Source organism: Sinocyclocheilus rhinocerous, unplaced genomic scaffold (genome assembly GCF_001515625.1).
Source record: "Sinocyclocheilus rhinocerous isolate Xijiao unplaced genomic scaffold, SAMN03320098_v1.1 scaffold584, whole genome shotgun sequence".
Lineage (NCBI taxonomy): Eukaryota > Metazoa > Chordata > Actinopteri > Cypriniformes > Cyprinidae > Sinocyclocheilus > Sinocyclocheilus rhinocerous.
This window is the reverse complement of record NW_015630348.1, coordinates 2,339,868-2,353,752: the sequence shown is the minus strand read 5'-3', so window position 1 is coordinate 2,353,752 and position 13,885 is coordinate 2,339,868. Positions and strand designations below refer to the sequence as shown.

Below are 13,885 nucleotides of genomic sequence, written 5' to 3'. Positions count from 1 at the left end.
ATTCTTACATTGTTTAAATTAATTCAGTTAGAATAATAAGAAACTGTAGAGCTGTTACCATTCAAATGAAATCAGTATCAACAAACTCCATCTCTCCACTGCAGGAAACACAGACGCTGCATCTGAAGTGGCATTAGATGTATTTACACAGACTGTTTGGTGAAGCTGAGGTGCCATAAATGCATTTACACTGCAAAAATTTGAATGCATAAAGAATTTTATAAGATTAATGTTTTAAATATTTTTTAAACATACAAATAAGAAATGTTGGGAAAAATGTAATGACAGTTTTAAATGAAACCAAACCAGTAGGTGGCGGCAAATGACTGTTTGAATGAATGAGTCATTTAGTCCTTTATTCAACAGATTCGTTCAAACGGCTGATTCATTCAGAAACAAGGCAAGTGACTACTGTCTTTATGAATGGGTTACTGAAACATTGACTCGCTTGATTTGTTAAAAAACGTGGATTCCTTTAGTAACGAAACACCGCTGTGTTGCTCGGAGACACAAAACAGTTCTGCTGTGGCTTTGATTGGAACTAGAGGTCTGCATTCCCGCGGCTCTCCCGCGGGACCCGATCCAGATTTTTTGCGCCGCGGTAGCGGTCGGTAACTCTGGTGGAATTTGAAAGGGAGCGGGCGGTCTAACAATATCCCGTTCCCGACGTCTATTCAGAACAGCATATCTGCGCTTTATTCTTACTGACCACCGGTACAGCCTGCACTTGGACTGTTATGCACGCATGCTTTCTGTGTCACGTGTTTTATTTGCGAGGTCTGTACACAGCATGTGCATAATGATGCTCAGAGCAGGCTGTGCCAGTGGTAAATATACGGCCCTCAGACAGAACAGGCAGGTTGTCGATGAGTGACAGAGCAGAATAAGGATGGAGCAAAGTGTGGATGCGCTGTCCTTGAAGGACATTCAACTGTTTTGTTTATATTTTGCTTGGCCTATCATTTTAAATGACAGATGTCGTATTTATTTATTTTTCTCTGCGACACATTTCCTACTGTTAACAGAAAAATGTCAAACGAATTTAGTATTTTGACAAGACGAATAAAAATAGCTAATAGCGCTATTTTTGTACAACCTACATTTTTTTTTTTTTTTTTCTTTTTTTTTTCACTTTTTAATATTGTGTTGTAAATGGTAAATGAATTGTATCCTGACAGGACGAATAAAAATATTATTTTTGTGCAACTTTTTTTTCTAGAGTGAATATATAGCGGGAGCGGGTGGGTGCGGAATATAACCTTGCGGGAGCTGGACTAAAAAAATAGCCCTGTGCAGACCTCTAATTGGAACTATTTTCGTCAGCGAAATTCAGCATAAACAGTCAATATTGTGTCTAAAATGTAAGTCACTTAATTTTAACTTCTTGTTAATTGAACTACTATTGTATAAAATCACACTGCAATAGTGTTGAAACATTTCGGTAGTGCAATGTTGCGTACCTAAAATCATTTATTTCTTTTTTTTTACTATCGCGGTATGCATCTATAATTTTCTGTGTGTGCTGTTATGCTCATTTGTTTTGATTTCTGCACGAGTCTCTCTCACACACTCACTCGGGCTGTGCGAGACTCATCTGGCATGACAAATACATTATCAGTCGCCATAAGTGTGACGTCAAAACAGACCAGCTCGAATTGGCAGACTGACTTTCTCACTGGACTCACTGGTTCAGGCCGGTCATGCGGAAAACCGGCTAATTCCGGTCCCTGGCCGGTCGATCGGTGCATCTCTAAATATGACGCTTGACCATTTTTGCATAGCTTTTGTGTGTGTGTGTTTTAAGAAATATTTATATAAATATAATATTTAAATATAAATATAAATATTTGTTTACATTTCGTTTGTCAGCAAACTATGTACAAACATCCAGTTGCTTATAAGAAACTCCCATTCTATGTCTGTCACTCACCACGCTTTTCTGTTCTAGCCTACTTGACTAATTTCAGACAGCCTTTTTCCTGCTAATAGTGCTGGCTATTCATTATAATAGGATATGAATTTTTTTTTTCTTTGTTCATTTCCTTTTAAGAAATAGCCGGTCAGGTTGACATGACATTTATGGAGCTTGGTAATTTTCTTTCGTAATATGCATTTGACTCTTTCTCCAGGGGTTCCCAGCAGAGTTTGCCATGTACCTGAACTACTGTCGTGGGTTGCGGTTTGAAGAGGCACCTGACTACATGTACCTGCGTCAGCTTTTCCGCATTCTTTTCAGGTGCCTGACCTTTTCTTGCATTGCCTCAACACTCCCAACTGGCCCAGAACTAGTCACAACTGAGGTCAATTTTTCAAGTAGAAAGTCTTGCCAGTTGTGGACTCCTCTTGATTATTTCTTTACTTGTGGTATCTAAATTCATTTGGTTTGTATGGGTATACTCACTCCCGCTTGATCACTTCCAGGACTCTGAACCACCAGTATGACTACACATTTGACTGGACCATGCTGAAGCAGAAAGCAGCACAGCAAGCAGCCTCCTCAGGGGGACAGGGGCAACAGGCACAAACCCCCACAGGCAAGCAAACTGACAAACCCAAGAGTAACATGAAAGGTTAGTAGCAAAAAGCCAAGCGACGTTTTCAGCACAAAACAAAGACACCAATTGCTCACATTTGTAAAAACAAAAGTGGATTTGCAACATTTGCTCCCCAAAAGATTCATGAAATGCAAAGAAACGGTGTTAGTTCAAGGATGCAACCCACTCCAAAAAAAAAATAAATAAAAAAAAATTTCAATTGGTATGTCTTTCAAAAGCAAAGACGTCCTTGGGAAATTTGACTACTAACTTTGTACCAAAAAATGTATATTCTTCTCTGGGACGAAGGGTTGGCTTCATAATCTTTTCTGTGAATGTCAGATAACCATCCCTCAAATTAACCCCTTTCTAAATGGGATGCTCTATTTGACAGATTTCTCCCAATCATTGTTCCTGGATCTAACACTTGTTAGTCTTGATTATATTGGTCTCTTCAGTACAAACATGGATACGTGGGAGTGATTTCTAACCACAGACTAACCAAGATCATGTCATTTACACATCTCTTCATTGACTCTTACTGTACTTTTCTATATGTTTGGTGTTGAGGGAACTGTAATGTTGTTCTATGTTCATGTGATGACTCAACAGTGATAATTTTTTTTGTGATTCTAGTTGTGGATCTTCTTTCCAGCAAAAGGCGTAGCCCATCTAGGTATATGGACTGAGTTGAACATGGAGCGCTTTTATTTTTCGTCCATTATATTATGTTTCCTGTTGACTATTAAAATGGATGTTAATGAGCATATAGAGTCTGTTTCGCACTACATTAGCGATAAGTAGTCCTGGTCAGATGGTGTAGGCTTTAATGTAGTCTAAATCTGTTGTGCATCTAATGCAGAGTAGGCTTGACACTTGGAAGGGCACAGTTAAGTGGAAAAGCTGCTGTCACTCCTCTTCCACTGCTCTGTCCTTTAGTGCCCTGGACTACAGCAGTATTCGGTTTGGGTGTTTATCACTATCAATGGTATACATCTCAGTTCTATCAGAGTTACCTTTGGTGCTTAATAGGCCTAAATTTGTCCTAAATTTAACATCTGCAGTCTGATTAAACTACTTTGTGATGTCTACAGGATTTATCAAGTAGCCTTGTTTGTAGGTTGTGGGAATGTTTCAGAGTAGATTAGAATTTTCTGGCAGTTTGATATTTAAAGTTGTATCGTGCTATATATCGTATCATCTATATAATAAAGTAAATGGGATGTCTTTTTTTTTTCGCCTGTAGGCCTAAATGGCCACAGGACTGGGGGTTTTAATATAGTGACTGTGTGCCATCAACCCACGCAGACAGCTTTTTTCCCAGCTGAGCTTTGTGATCTATTTCCTCTGTGACGTTATACATGGCTTTTAGAGTCTTTTATTTTTTCTTATTTTCATTCCCAAGGTTCAAGTTATGTTCTTTGTTGATAAATGCTTGGTAAAAATCAGGAAGACCGTTTTACACTGAAGGTTCATCCTGAATTAAGGCAGAGAGGAACTGCTGTTAAAAGTGGCTGGACTAAGAATAGCATTTGCTGACGAGGTGGTATTGGTCTAATCCTTTGTGCACGCCGTTTTAGTTTGATTGCACCCCATCCCCCTTCAAAAGCCAGGATGCACCCATGTACCTTGCTTAGAAATATGATTGTAACACTTGGATTGCGATAATTCCATCCATTCAAAGATTTATGCTTCTTACAGGCTTGAGAAATAGAGTACTGTCCCTTTAAGATCCCTTTGGCTGAATAGCCGCAGCCAAGAATTTAAGTGGTAACGCTCAAGAGTGTTTGAGCTTGAACGAACTTTATTTGCAGGGGATTGTTGGTTTCTTGGTTACAGGCGCAACTTTGTTAGTTCTGCAACAACAGAGGCCTGGAGCTTGTGCTGCCGTATTATTGTGAGATTTGTCCTGAGAGTGCTGCGTCAGCATACTTCCTCACGCTCAATCAATGGAGACTTGTCAAGCATTTTATTTTCTTCTTCTCCCCTCGTCTTTTCCATTAGTGTCTATAGAAATGTCAAGGCTGCAGTAGCTAAATGTAACTACTCTGCAAGTAGTAGCAGCTTGAACCTAACAATCAGGTTACTTGGCAACTGGTTTGAATCATCTGTCCATTGTGGATTACTTCTAAATGACACAAGCAGTGACATGAATGGGCGGCAACTTGGCAAAAATACTTTGTCATCTTTCTGTAGCTTCGAAAAGCCTGAATAGGATTTTTATGAGGAAACAAGTAAATATATAGTTTTCCAGGTATGATCAATTTATACATTTTTCAAAAGAGTAATGTTGAAACTGCAGTCTTAAAACAACTCTTTAGATTTTATTCCCTGTCCATATTATCCTGTTTGATTTTGTGCTCCGTTTGCCTGAGGCAAAAGCACATTGATTTTTAGAAGCAGACCACAGTTGAGAGTGCTGCACTGAAAACATTTCAAAATACGTCACAGGTCTGTCAGGTTTTTTTTTAATGTTCAGGATTGTGATTGTACATGATTTGAAGCTCCTTGTGAGGTTAGCAATTACATTTCCAAATCGAATCTGTACTCGTCTCATTTGTCTCAGTCAGTTTAATTCACATTAACTTAAAGGGATGGTCCACCCTAAAATTAAAATGGTCATTTACTTACCTGTGTGACTTTCTTCTGTGGAACACTGATATATTTCTCAAAATATCTTATCTACCCAGCACTTTTTACGTATATTTAAAAAAATATATATACAGTCATTTTTTTGTCCTTGCATTGAAATTTAACTGGCTTCCAGTGTTTCCCAATATTCTTCAGAGTGAGTCACAGAGGTTTGGAAGTGCATGAATTGAATTTTTTGGGTGGACTATCCCTTTAACTAGTACTTTCTAGATGGCTATTGTGCTGCTTTTTAAGGTTGGTAGCATCATCTAGTATATGTTTTAGTGAATAATGTCATGCCCCTCATTTAGTTCTTGACATGAAAGGATTCTTGAAGGGACAGCTGCTTTGCTCTGAGCTGGTTTTATTTAACCGTGGAGAGGCTGATCGTGCAGCAGCTGAGTTGGTTAAGGTGTCAGTCGGCTATAGAAGTGTATGAATGAGTAACATGCCTCAGTCGTGGTTAGTGAAGTCTTAGCTGCCCCAGTACCCCTTCAGCACTTATGCAGTCACTCAGACTTTACGTGGGCTAAACAGTAAACTTGGACTGTTGTGTGAAAGAGTTGATCCCCTCTGAGCCCCCGTGAGTTTGATGACATGAATGTTTTTCTGAGATTCTCTGCAGCAAGTCTCGACTTTACTGCAGAGAGGGACTGATGACTTTGCACTTTCTCTCTTCCAGGACTGAATAATGCTTTGACGGGGTTGGCCGCATTGATTACAGTAGCTCAACCCCATTCAGATCTGTGCCACTAACTCTTAACCCTCTCCTCTCTATCTATCTGTCTCCCTGTCTTGCAGGTTTCTAAGCATTAAGACAATGTAATGAAGCAGAGCAGAGTGGTCGTAGCAGGATTTGCCTTCCAATCACACCCCGGCATCTAGGATCAAATTCACCAGAACCTGCCAGGCACTGTGGGCAACCTTTTTCCTGTTAAAGAACTTTTGTTCCATATACTATATATGTAATCGGTATATATAGATAAGATGCTCTGCATATATCTATATATTGGTATGTATATACTATATCTACACAGAGAGCAGGCTTGGTTTGGAGTTGGAAGCTGTAGCCTTTTCTATTGTCCTGTCCCTTAAGACTTTTCGCCCCTCCTCCTTTGAAACGGCAAACTGTAGAAAATGGGGATATAATTGTGCACATGCCAATATTTTCCCGAGTTTTCTCCTTCAGGAAAGCTGTTTGGGGTCCTTCCTGAATTCTCGGTTGCCCATCAGAGCAGCTTTGGCCCCCCTTTCCCTTCTCATCGTCCTCTCGTCACAAAGCGTGGCACGAACCCAGACACTCTTCTGTCAGAATGGAGACATCTGAGACACATTCATCCTTCAGTATTTTTTTCATCCTTTCCTCGAGCAAATTGAAACATCTGAGATTAAATCTGTTTTTTTTTTTTTTCTCTCTCAAATGTATCCAAATAATTAAAAAGGCAAACATTGGGTTTTGTTTTTCTTTTCTAAAAAGGTAATTACAATTCTGCCTGCTGATGTGCTAGAGAGCTTCTAATGTGAAGATAAAAAACAAAACAAAAAAAGCATTCTAGTGACTACTAGGTTTCTCTTTAGAACGCTGCATTAACTATAATGTACTTGGTATTCCGAAGTCTAAAAAATAAACGAATAAACTCCACAGAAGTATATTCATTAAAAATTAGTCATCACTCTGAACTAAACCTGTATGTTAATTGCTTAGATGAAAATTGTATGCATATGATCTGGGTTTTTTCTCTTTGGAAAATGTTCATGTTGATTGAGAGTAACAATTCGTACGATTAATTGCTATGATAGGCTCAATGTTCTGTTTTTGAGAGAAAAATGTGCTCACTCCACCCTTCCCGTTACCATTTTTATAAAGTCTCGACTTTACCGCAGAGAGGGACTTGATGACTTTGCACTTTCTCTCTTCCAGGACTGAATAATGCTTTGACGGGGTTGGCCGCATTGATTACAGTAGCTCAACCCCATTCAGATCTGTGCCACTAACTCTTAACCCTCTCCTCTCTATCTATCTGTCTCCCTGTCTTGCAGGTTTCTAAGCATTAAGACAATGTAATGAAGCGGAGCAGAGTGGTCGTAGCAGGATTTGCCTTCCAATCACACCCCGGCATCTAGGATCAAATTCACCAGAACCTGCCAGGCACTGTGGGCAACCTTTTTCCTGTTAAAGAACTTTTGTTCCATATACTATATATGTAATCGGTATATATAGATAAGATGCTCTGCATATATCTATATATTGGTATGTATATACTATATCCACACAGAGAGCAGGCTTGGTTTGGAGTTGGAAGCTGTAGCCTTTTCTATTGTCCTGTCCCTTAAGACTTTTCGCCCCTCCTCCTTTGAAACGGCAAACTGTAGAAAATGGGGATATAATTGTGCACATGCCAATATTTTCCCGAGTTTTCTCCTTCAGGAAAGCTGTTTGGGGTCCTTCCTGAATTCTCGGTTGCCCATCAGAGCAGCTTTGGCCCCCCTTTCCCTTCTCATCGTCCTCTCGTCACAAAGCGTGGCACGAACCCAGACACTCTTCTGTCAGAATGGAGACATCTGAGACACATTCATCCTTCAGTATTTTTTTCATCCTTTCCTCGAGCAAATTGAAACATCTGAGATTAAATCTGTTTTTTTTTTTTTTCTCTCTCAAATGTATCCAAATAATTAAAAAGGCAAACATTGGGTTTTGTTTTTCTTTTCTAAAAAGGTAATTACAATTCTGCCTGCTGATGTGCTAGAGAGCTTCTAATGTGAAGATAAAAAACAAAACAAAAAAAGCATTCTAGTGACTACTAGGTTTCTCTTTAGAACGCTGCATTAACTATAATGTACTTGGTATTCCGAAGTCTAAAAAATAAACGAATAAACTCCACAGAAGTATATTCATTAAAAATTAGTCATCACTCTGAACTAAACCTGTATGTTAATTGCTTAGATGAAAATTGTATGCATATGATCTGGGTTTTTTCTCTTTGGAAAATGTTCATGTTGATTGAGAGTAACAATTCGTACGATTAATTGCTATGATAGGCTCAATGTTCTGTTTTTGAGAGAAAAATGTGCTCACTCCACCCTTCCCGTTACCATTTTTATATGCATATATCTTTTTTTTTTTTTTTTTTCAGAAAAAACGAAAAATACTTTTTCAGTTTTATAGAGTTGTCTTTCCCTGTATTGAATCGATAATTTTGGGGCAAGGGTTTTTTGTTGCTTCTTCCTGTGGTGAAGCAGATCCTCTTGTAAATTATCTCTGGGACTTTCTCTCTGCAACAATTTTTCGCTGCTGTTTGGTAGCAGTCTTTTGCTCATTTCCTTTTCTTTTTTTATTGCAAAGAAACATGTTGGAGGGGTTCTTTTCTATATAGTTTTGGGTCTTGTGAGGCAAGAGCAATTAGATTTTTTTTCTCCTTCGTTTTCCTCAGCCTTTAGCCACGACAAATGCACACCAGTAACTTGGCTTTCTTTTTTTTTTGTTGATTTCCTTGCCTCCAAACTGTCCCTCAGAACCAGCTTTAAGTACTTAACAGCTGGACATTCTATAAAAGTGTAATTTATTCCCTTTTAGCATGTCAGAATAAATTAAAATGACTTCTCAGAAATGCTGTCCCAGTCTCTGTAATTTTACGAGAATGCACAAACTCGGATTACTGAGATTGTCCCCCTCCCTTTCCATTTGTTCAGGTATCGATCTGTCTCTAGTCTGCACATTTATTGTTGCAGTACCACACAACCAGGCGTCAAAGTTGTTTTTGAAACTGAAAACTAAAATGAAATGCTTTAAAAATGAGAAGGCAAAATGCTTGGTTCTCGAGAAAATGTAAAGCTTTGAATGACTTTGTCTCAAGTGTTTAAAGGGATATCTTTATGGAAATGATCTCAAGGTATTGCTGTAATCCAGGAAAGCAGTTCTTGTGGGGGTGGTGGGTAGTTCTAGGTGCTCGTGGTGTTTTAAATTTCCAGGATTTATATCTGTAAATATTAAAATGGCTTCAAATGGCAGGTGTGGAAATTGGTTAATGTGCTTATCGACGAACCTCAGAAATGGCTTCTTCAGTTTACTAAAACACAATGCTTTTTAAAAAAATATTCAGCACTGGATTATTAATGCATTTATGTGTTACTAATTATAAAAAAATCATTTTTTTTTATTTTAGGGCAGGAGCTTTGTCAGACTTGTTACTGGGTCATCTGTAGGTGTTTCAAATCAAAGCATAGTCCCAGTTTGCCTGTTATTAAATTAAGTAAATGACAAAGTGGTTTAAAATGTGCTGAGAATAGGTCTAAAATGGGACACTTCAAGGAAATGGACGAAGGGGGGGAAGGGAGTGGGGTTCAGATCAACACATGAACAAAACAGCTGCTGCCTCATAGGGGGAGTGAATAGGAAGGCTCATAGAGCAAACCTGTTCAACAAAAAGCGTCAATATGTGAAGTTTAAACCCAAAACTTAAATATAACTGCCTTATATGATCATGTACTAATTTGTATTCTACAAATAACTCCTTTTAAGCACGTTCTTTGTATAGCTTTTGGTGTATTATTTAAAGACGGCCTTCATTTATAAAGTATGAATGACTTGTTGCCCACTGAAGGCTCTGCTGAAGGACTCTTCCCTTTATGGAGGTGAGTCAAGCGTCACATGACCGCACGCTGTACCGCTGTAGTTGTGTAATGTAATCTATGCTACACTACCACTTAATCTACCTCAGTTCCTCTATATCCCTCTGAAGGCTTCATGAAATCGATGTTTAAAAAGATTAACTATTTTCCATTGAATGTACTTAAGAAAACAATATAAATTAAAAAGAATGAAATAAAATATCTTTTGGGGAGGGGCAATTAATGTGCCTCGAAGGTAAGAAAGTATATATATTTAGAAAGTATATATATATATATATATATATATACATTTTGCCACTATCAGGACAATGATTATTGACGTTAAGCAATTTTATTGCATTTAATATTTATGGTACAATTTTTTAAACATTATTCCTTTTTTTTCTTTCATATGTGAAAAATCTAAAATTGTTTTTCTGATGGCAGTTTCCCAGTGCATCGTGCCAGAAAAAGCTATTAAAATGGCCATTATAATGAAGTTTGGCCAAGAAAATCCTTTTATTGTTTTATGTGAAGTTCATATTGCCGTCTATGAATTCTGTGCTTGTAAAGCAAATAATTTATATTCTGTATTTAACCTCAGGGTAACAACAAAGTTGCTACATTCATATCACCTCATTCATGCTTTCTGATAAAAGATTTGGAGAAAACAAAAAAGCGTAATGTCTGAATGTAGATGTAGCAGGCGTTTGAGGATTTAAAATGTCCGCGTGTCATGAGGTGAATTTACATGAGATTTAGACTAGGCTAATCTCATCCAAACAGCAGATTAATCTCTGAGAACTACTGGATGAATTGGGAGTGGTCAATCCATATACAGCATGACACACGCCTCCTGTAGGGCATCTATCAGCACATCAATGAGAACACACCCTAATAATAAACACGTGCTTTTTAGTGACCGAGAATGACACATTAAATCAATACAAGATCCATTTTTGTTAATTCTGGATTTTTTGTTGATTTGGTAAGAAACATTACTTTAAAAGTCACATATTTTCATGAGGGGCACAATAACGCAAAACTTTTACTATTGTAACACCGTATATTTATAACTTTGGCTCATACACCCAACTGCCACAGCTCAGAATATAAAAAAAAAAATCTTAGTTCTTACCCGTAAATGCCTCGGGCAACGACGTGACAGGTCCTCCATATTCAAACACACGCGCCTCCTTGTGGCATTAATGCGACACTGCATCGGTTTCGATGAGCCTTTGTGACACACAGGCTGCTTCAGAAAAAGATCACGTTTCATCCTGTTGTTTGAGCGTCAACTAGTGTGCGGGGTTCAGTAATTGTATGCTTACCACGAGGGGTAAATGAAAGCCAATCCATTTGAAATAATATCAATGTGTTGTAACACAGAACTGCGCTCACTGTCTGTGTAATTACTGGAAAGACTCTGTGCTGTGGGAAAAGGAAGAATTCAAAAGACCAGCGCAAACTGTAATACCCTTCTTTTACTTTAGGCGATACAGTTATTTAGTTAATTCATACAAAAATTAAACAAGTAGGTGCCGTTTTGGCAGACAAAATGGTAATGTTCATAACGGAATAAGGAATACGGCGTCCAAATATTTAATTAGTGCGTATCATGAAACTAATGAAAAGTACGAGACACCTTTACACGTTCCGACACACCCAGCACGCCAGTGCTCTGGAAAAGCCCCCAGCATGTGGTGTCATTCACCTTCTCACACATTTCCGACACACCCTGTCTTAAACTGGCATTTGCTTTGACGTTTCGCAATGCACACTTAACATGCAGATAGTTACAGTTTTTCAACTGCATTAATCCTAGCGCAGAATCCATCAGAGGACAATGCTGAATGAACGAGTGTGAATTATTCATGCTAAAGGATTAGCCACTCCTCATACATAAAATGAAAGGCCCATTATAGTCCCTAGGCTTGTTTAATGACCTTAAGAATGGACCAGACTTATCAAGTTTGTAATTTTTAGTTCATTTTTTTATGACTTTGTGGTTAATCAATGTAATTTTCATAACGACATGATGCTATTTAAATTCCAGAATATCCGCAGTGACTAGCGTGAGCATTAGGCCTACTATTGAGATGTCGTCGTAAAAATGGTTAATAGTGAAACTAGTAAAACAACACAGCTTGCAAAGCACTCAAAAGACATTTGACTGGTTGTCAAATGTCTTTTGAGTGGGTGAGATGTATATTGTTGCAAATAAAGGACCTGTTTGTGTTCACAAAGTAGAGATGATGTCACATTCTCTGAAGTAGGCCTATGGCTTCCTGGTACTTTTTTTAAGTTTTGGAATGTTACAGATCGACGTTCCTAAAAATGAAAATTCATTTGAAAGAATGCTTAGGAACATACTAACCTATCCACCTTATTTTTCCCGTAAGAGCGGACGCGACCATTTGTAAATTTATTGTGTCCGGCTTCATTAGCTTCCAGCTATTTGTGGCTGTACAAAACAGCTTGTTTTGGTGCTTGATATTGCAAACTGATGTGTCTTATACCATATTATTTAATGTATTGTTTTAATTATGAACACAATGGTTTGTAGTGCAAACAGGTTTTCCGTTTACTGCACTGTTATTCTTTTTGTTATTTCCCTACAGCGGCTAACAAACCGGAAGTCTCGCACATTCACAGAAAACGGCTTACTTCCGTGTTGAAAAATAAGGTGGATAAATAACGTTGACTTAATATTATGGAAACTGGAATTTTCTTAGTTCCTAGTTGTTGAGTTAAAATTAAGTTGAAAGACTGTTGCAGGAACGTTATGCTAACCATTAAATAACGTTTTATTAAAATTATGGAAACTAGACATATTTATGTTTCTAGAATGTTGAGTTGTTAAAATTAAGTTGATAGACTGTTGTGGGGACATCATGCTTACTTTAAAACAATGTTCCACTAACACTAAGAAAACTGGACAAGTTTTTCACATTTTTAAAACATTTTAAATTAAACAACTATAATATAATATTTGAAAAACATTTTCTGAATATACATTTGTTTGCTGATTAATTGCCTCTTAACCTAACAGTGTTTTTTTTCCCCTGTAATGTGTCACTAGAAACACACACACAGAGCACTCAATACTGCTTGTCTTACCCAGCACATGGCGGACAGTGTGGCAAATCACGGGAATTCTCACTCCAAATGGAATGGCAGTGTGTGGTCTTGGTTAAGCAGATGGCTAAAGACGTTTGGCCTTGGGAACGTTGGCATTTGAATGAGAAAAATGGAGGGAAGAGGAAGAACACACCTTGGCATGCCAGGTGTGCCATTATCAGATTAATCAGTTGTGTGCGTCACATTTCCACGGCATTACCAGCCATGCAAGTCCCTCCACCCTGTAGATCTCTTCCTCTGCGCCATGAATGTGCAAGTCTGAGCCAGAATGGAGAGATTTGTATTACATGTAGGTCAGAGTTTGTACTAGCATGTAGTCAACTTTATTTAATCACATTTCAGTGTGTTTTATACAACAACAGGTCATCTAAAAGTAACCAAACTCCACCTTCAAGATCTGTCCATAACCTGATTAAATGTTTGATTTTGATTAAATTCAGGCATTCCATCTAACTCATGTCTAAACATGTTACTGCACTCAGCTAAACTTAGATTTACTGATCTATACTTGCTGATCACAATAACCATTTCTAAAACAGCATTTTTATTACTCCTCTAATGCTCTTAGACACGTGTACTAGTCTATTGAGATTTTCATGTTGTTTGAACAAAGAATCATGACTCGGACTTTTATTGTTAAACTGCAAATAACAAATATATAAAAAAAACAATACATGTATTGTAATTATATACATAATTCCTAAATTCCTAACACTGTTTTTCTTCTAAATGAATGAAATAAAGAAATAAAAATAAATCAAATTACAATGAAACTTACAAAAATATCATATAATTTCACACACACACATATATATATATATATATATATATGAAAAATATTAAAAAAGCAATATATTTACTCCTTTTCTCATAAATATGTATTACATAATAATAATTTAGATACACTTAAATGTGGATAAACTTCAGAATGGTGTATTGAAATTATATATATATATATTTATGTTACTAAA

At 37.5% G+C, this 13,885-nt stretch overlaps 1 protein-coding gene and 1 long non-coding RNA gene across 8 annotated transcripts in view; one reads left to right on the top strand and one right to left on the bottom strand.

Moving 5' to 3' along the window:
• The window catches only part of LOC107740133 (casein kinase I), a 24,553-nt gene extending 15,380 nt beyond the window's left edge, over positions 1-9,173 (top strand). For 3 of the 7 annotated variants that reach the window (XM_016552456.1, XM_016552462.1, XM_016552463.1), the window contains 3 exons: positions 2,130-2,236; positions 2,422-2,570; positions 5,967-6,817. In XM_016552456.1, coding sequence (XP_016407942.1) covers positions 2,130-2,236; positions 2,422-2,570; positions 5,967-5,974 — 264 coding nt within the window. In that variant the 3' untranslated portion in view covers positions 5,975-6,817. Of the gene's footprint in view, positions 1-2,129; positions 2,237-2,421; positions 2,576-5,966; positions 6,818-7,205 lie in introns of those variants that run through there. The other 4 variants (XM_016552461.1, XM_016552458.1, XM_016552460.1 and 1 more) reach the window with 4 other exon arrangements.
• Positions 5,264-13,885, bottom strand: part of LOC107740134 (uncharacterized) — a 22,767-nt gene continuing 14,145 nt past the window's right edge. Inside the window, exon 3 of the long non-coding RNA XR_001640059.1 lies at positions 5,264-5,825. This is a non-coding gene — a long non-coding RNA (uncharacterized LOC107740134). The remainder of the gene's footprint in view (positions 5,826-13,885) is intronic.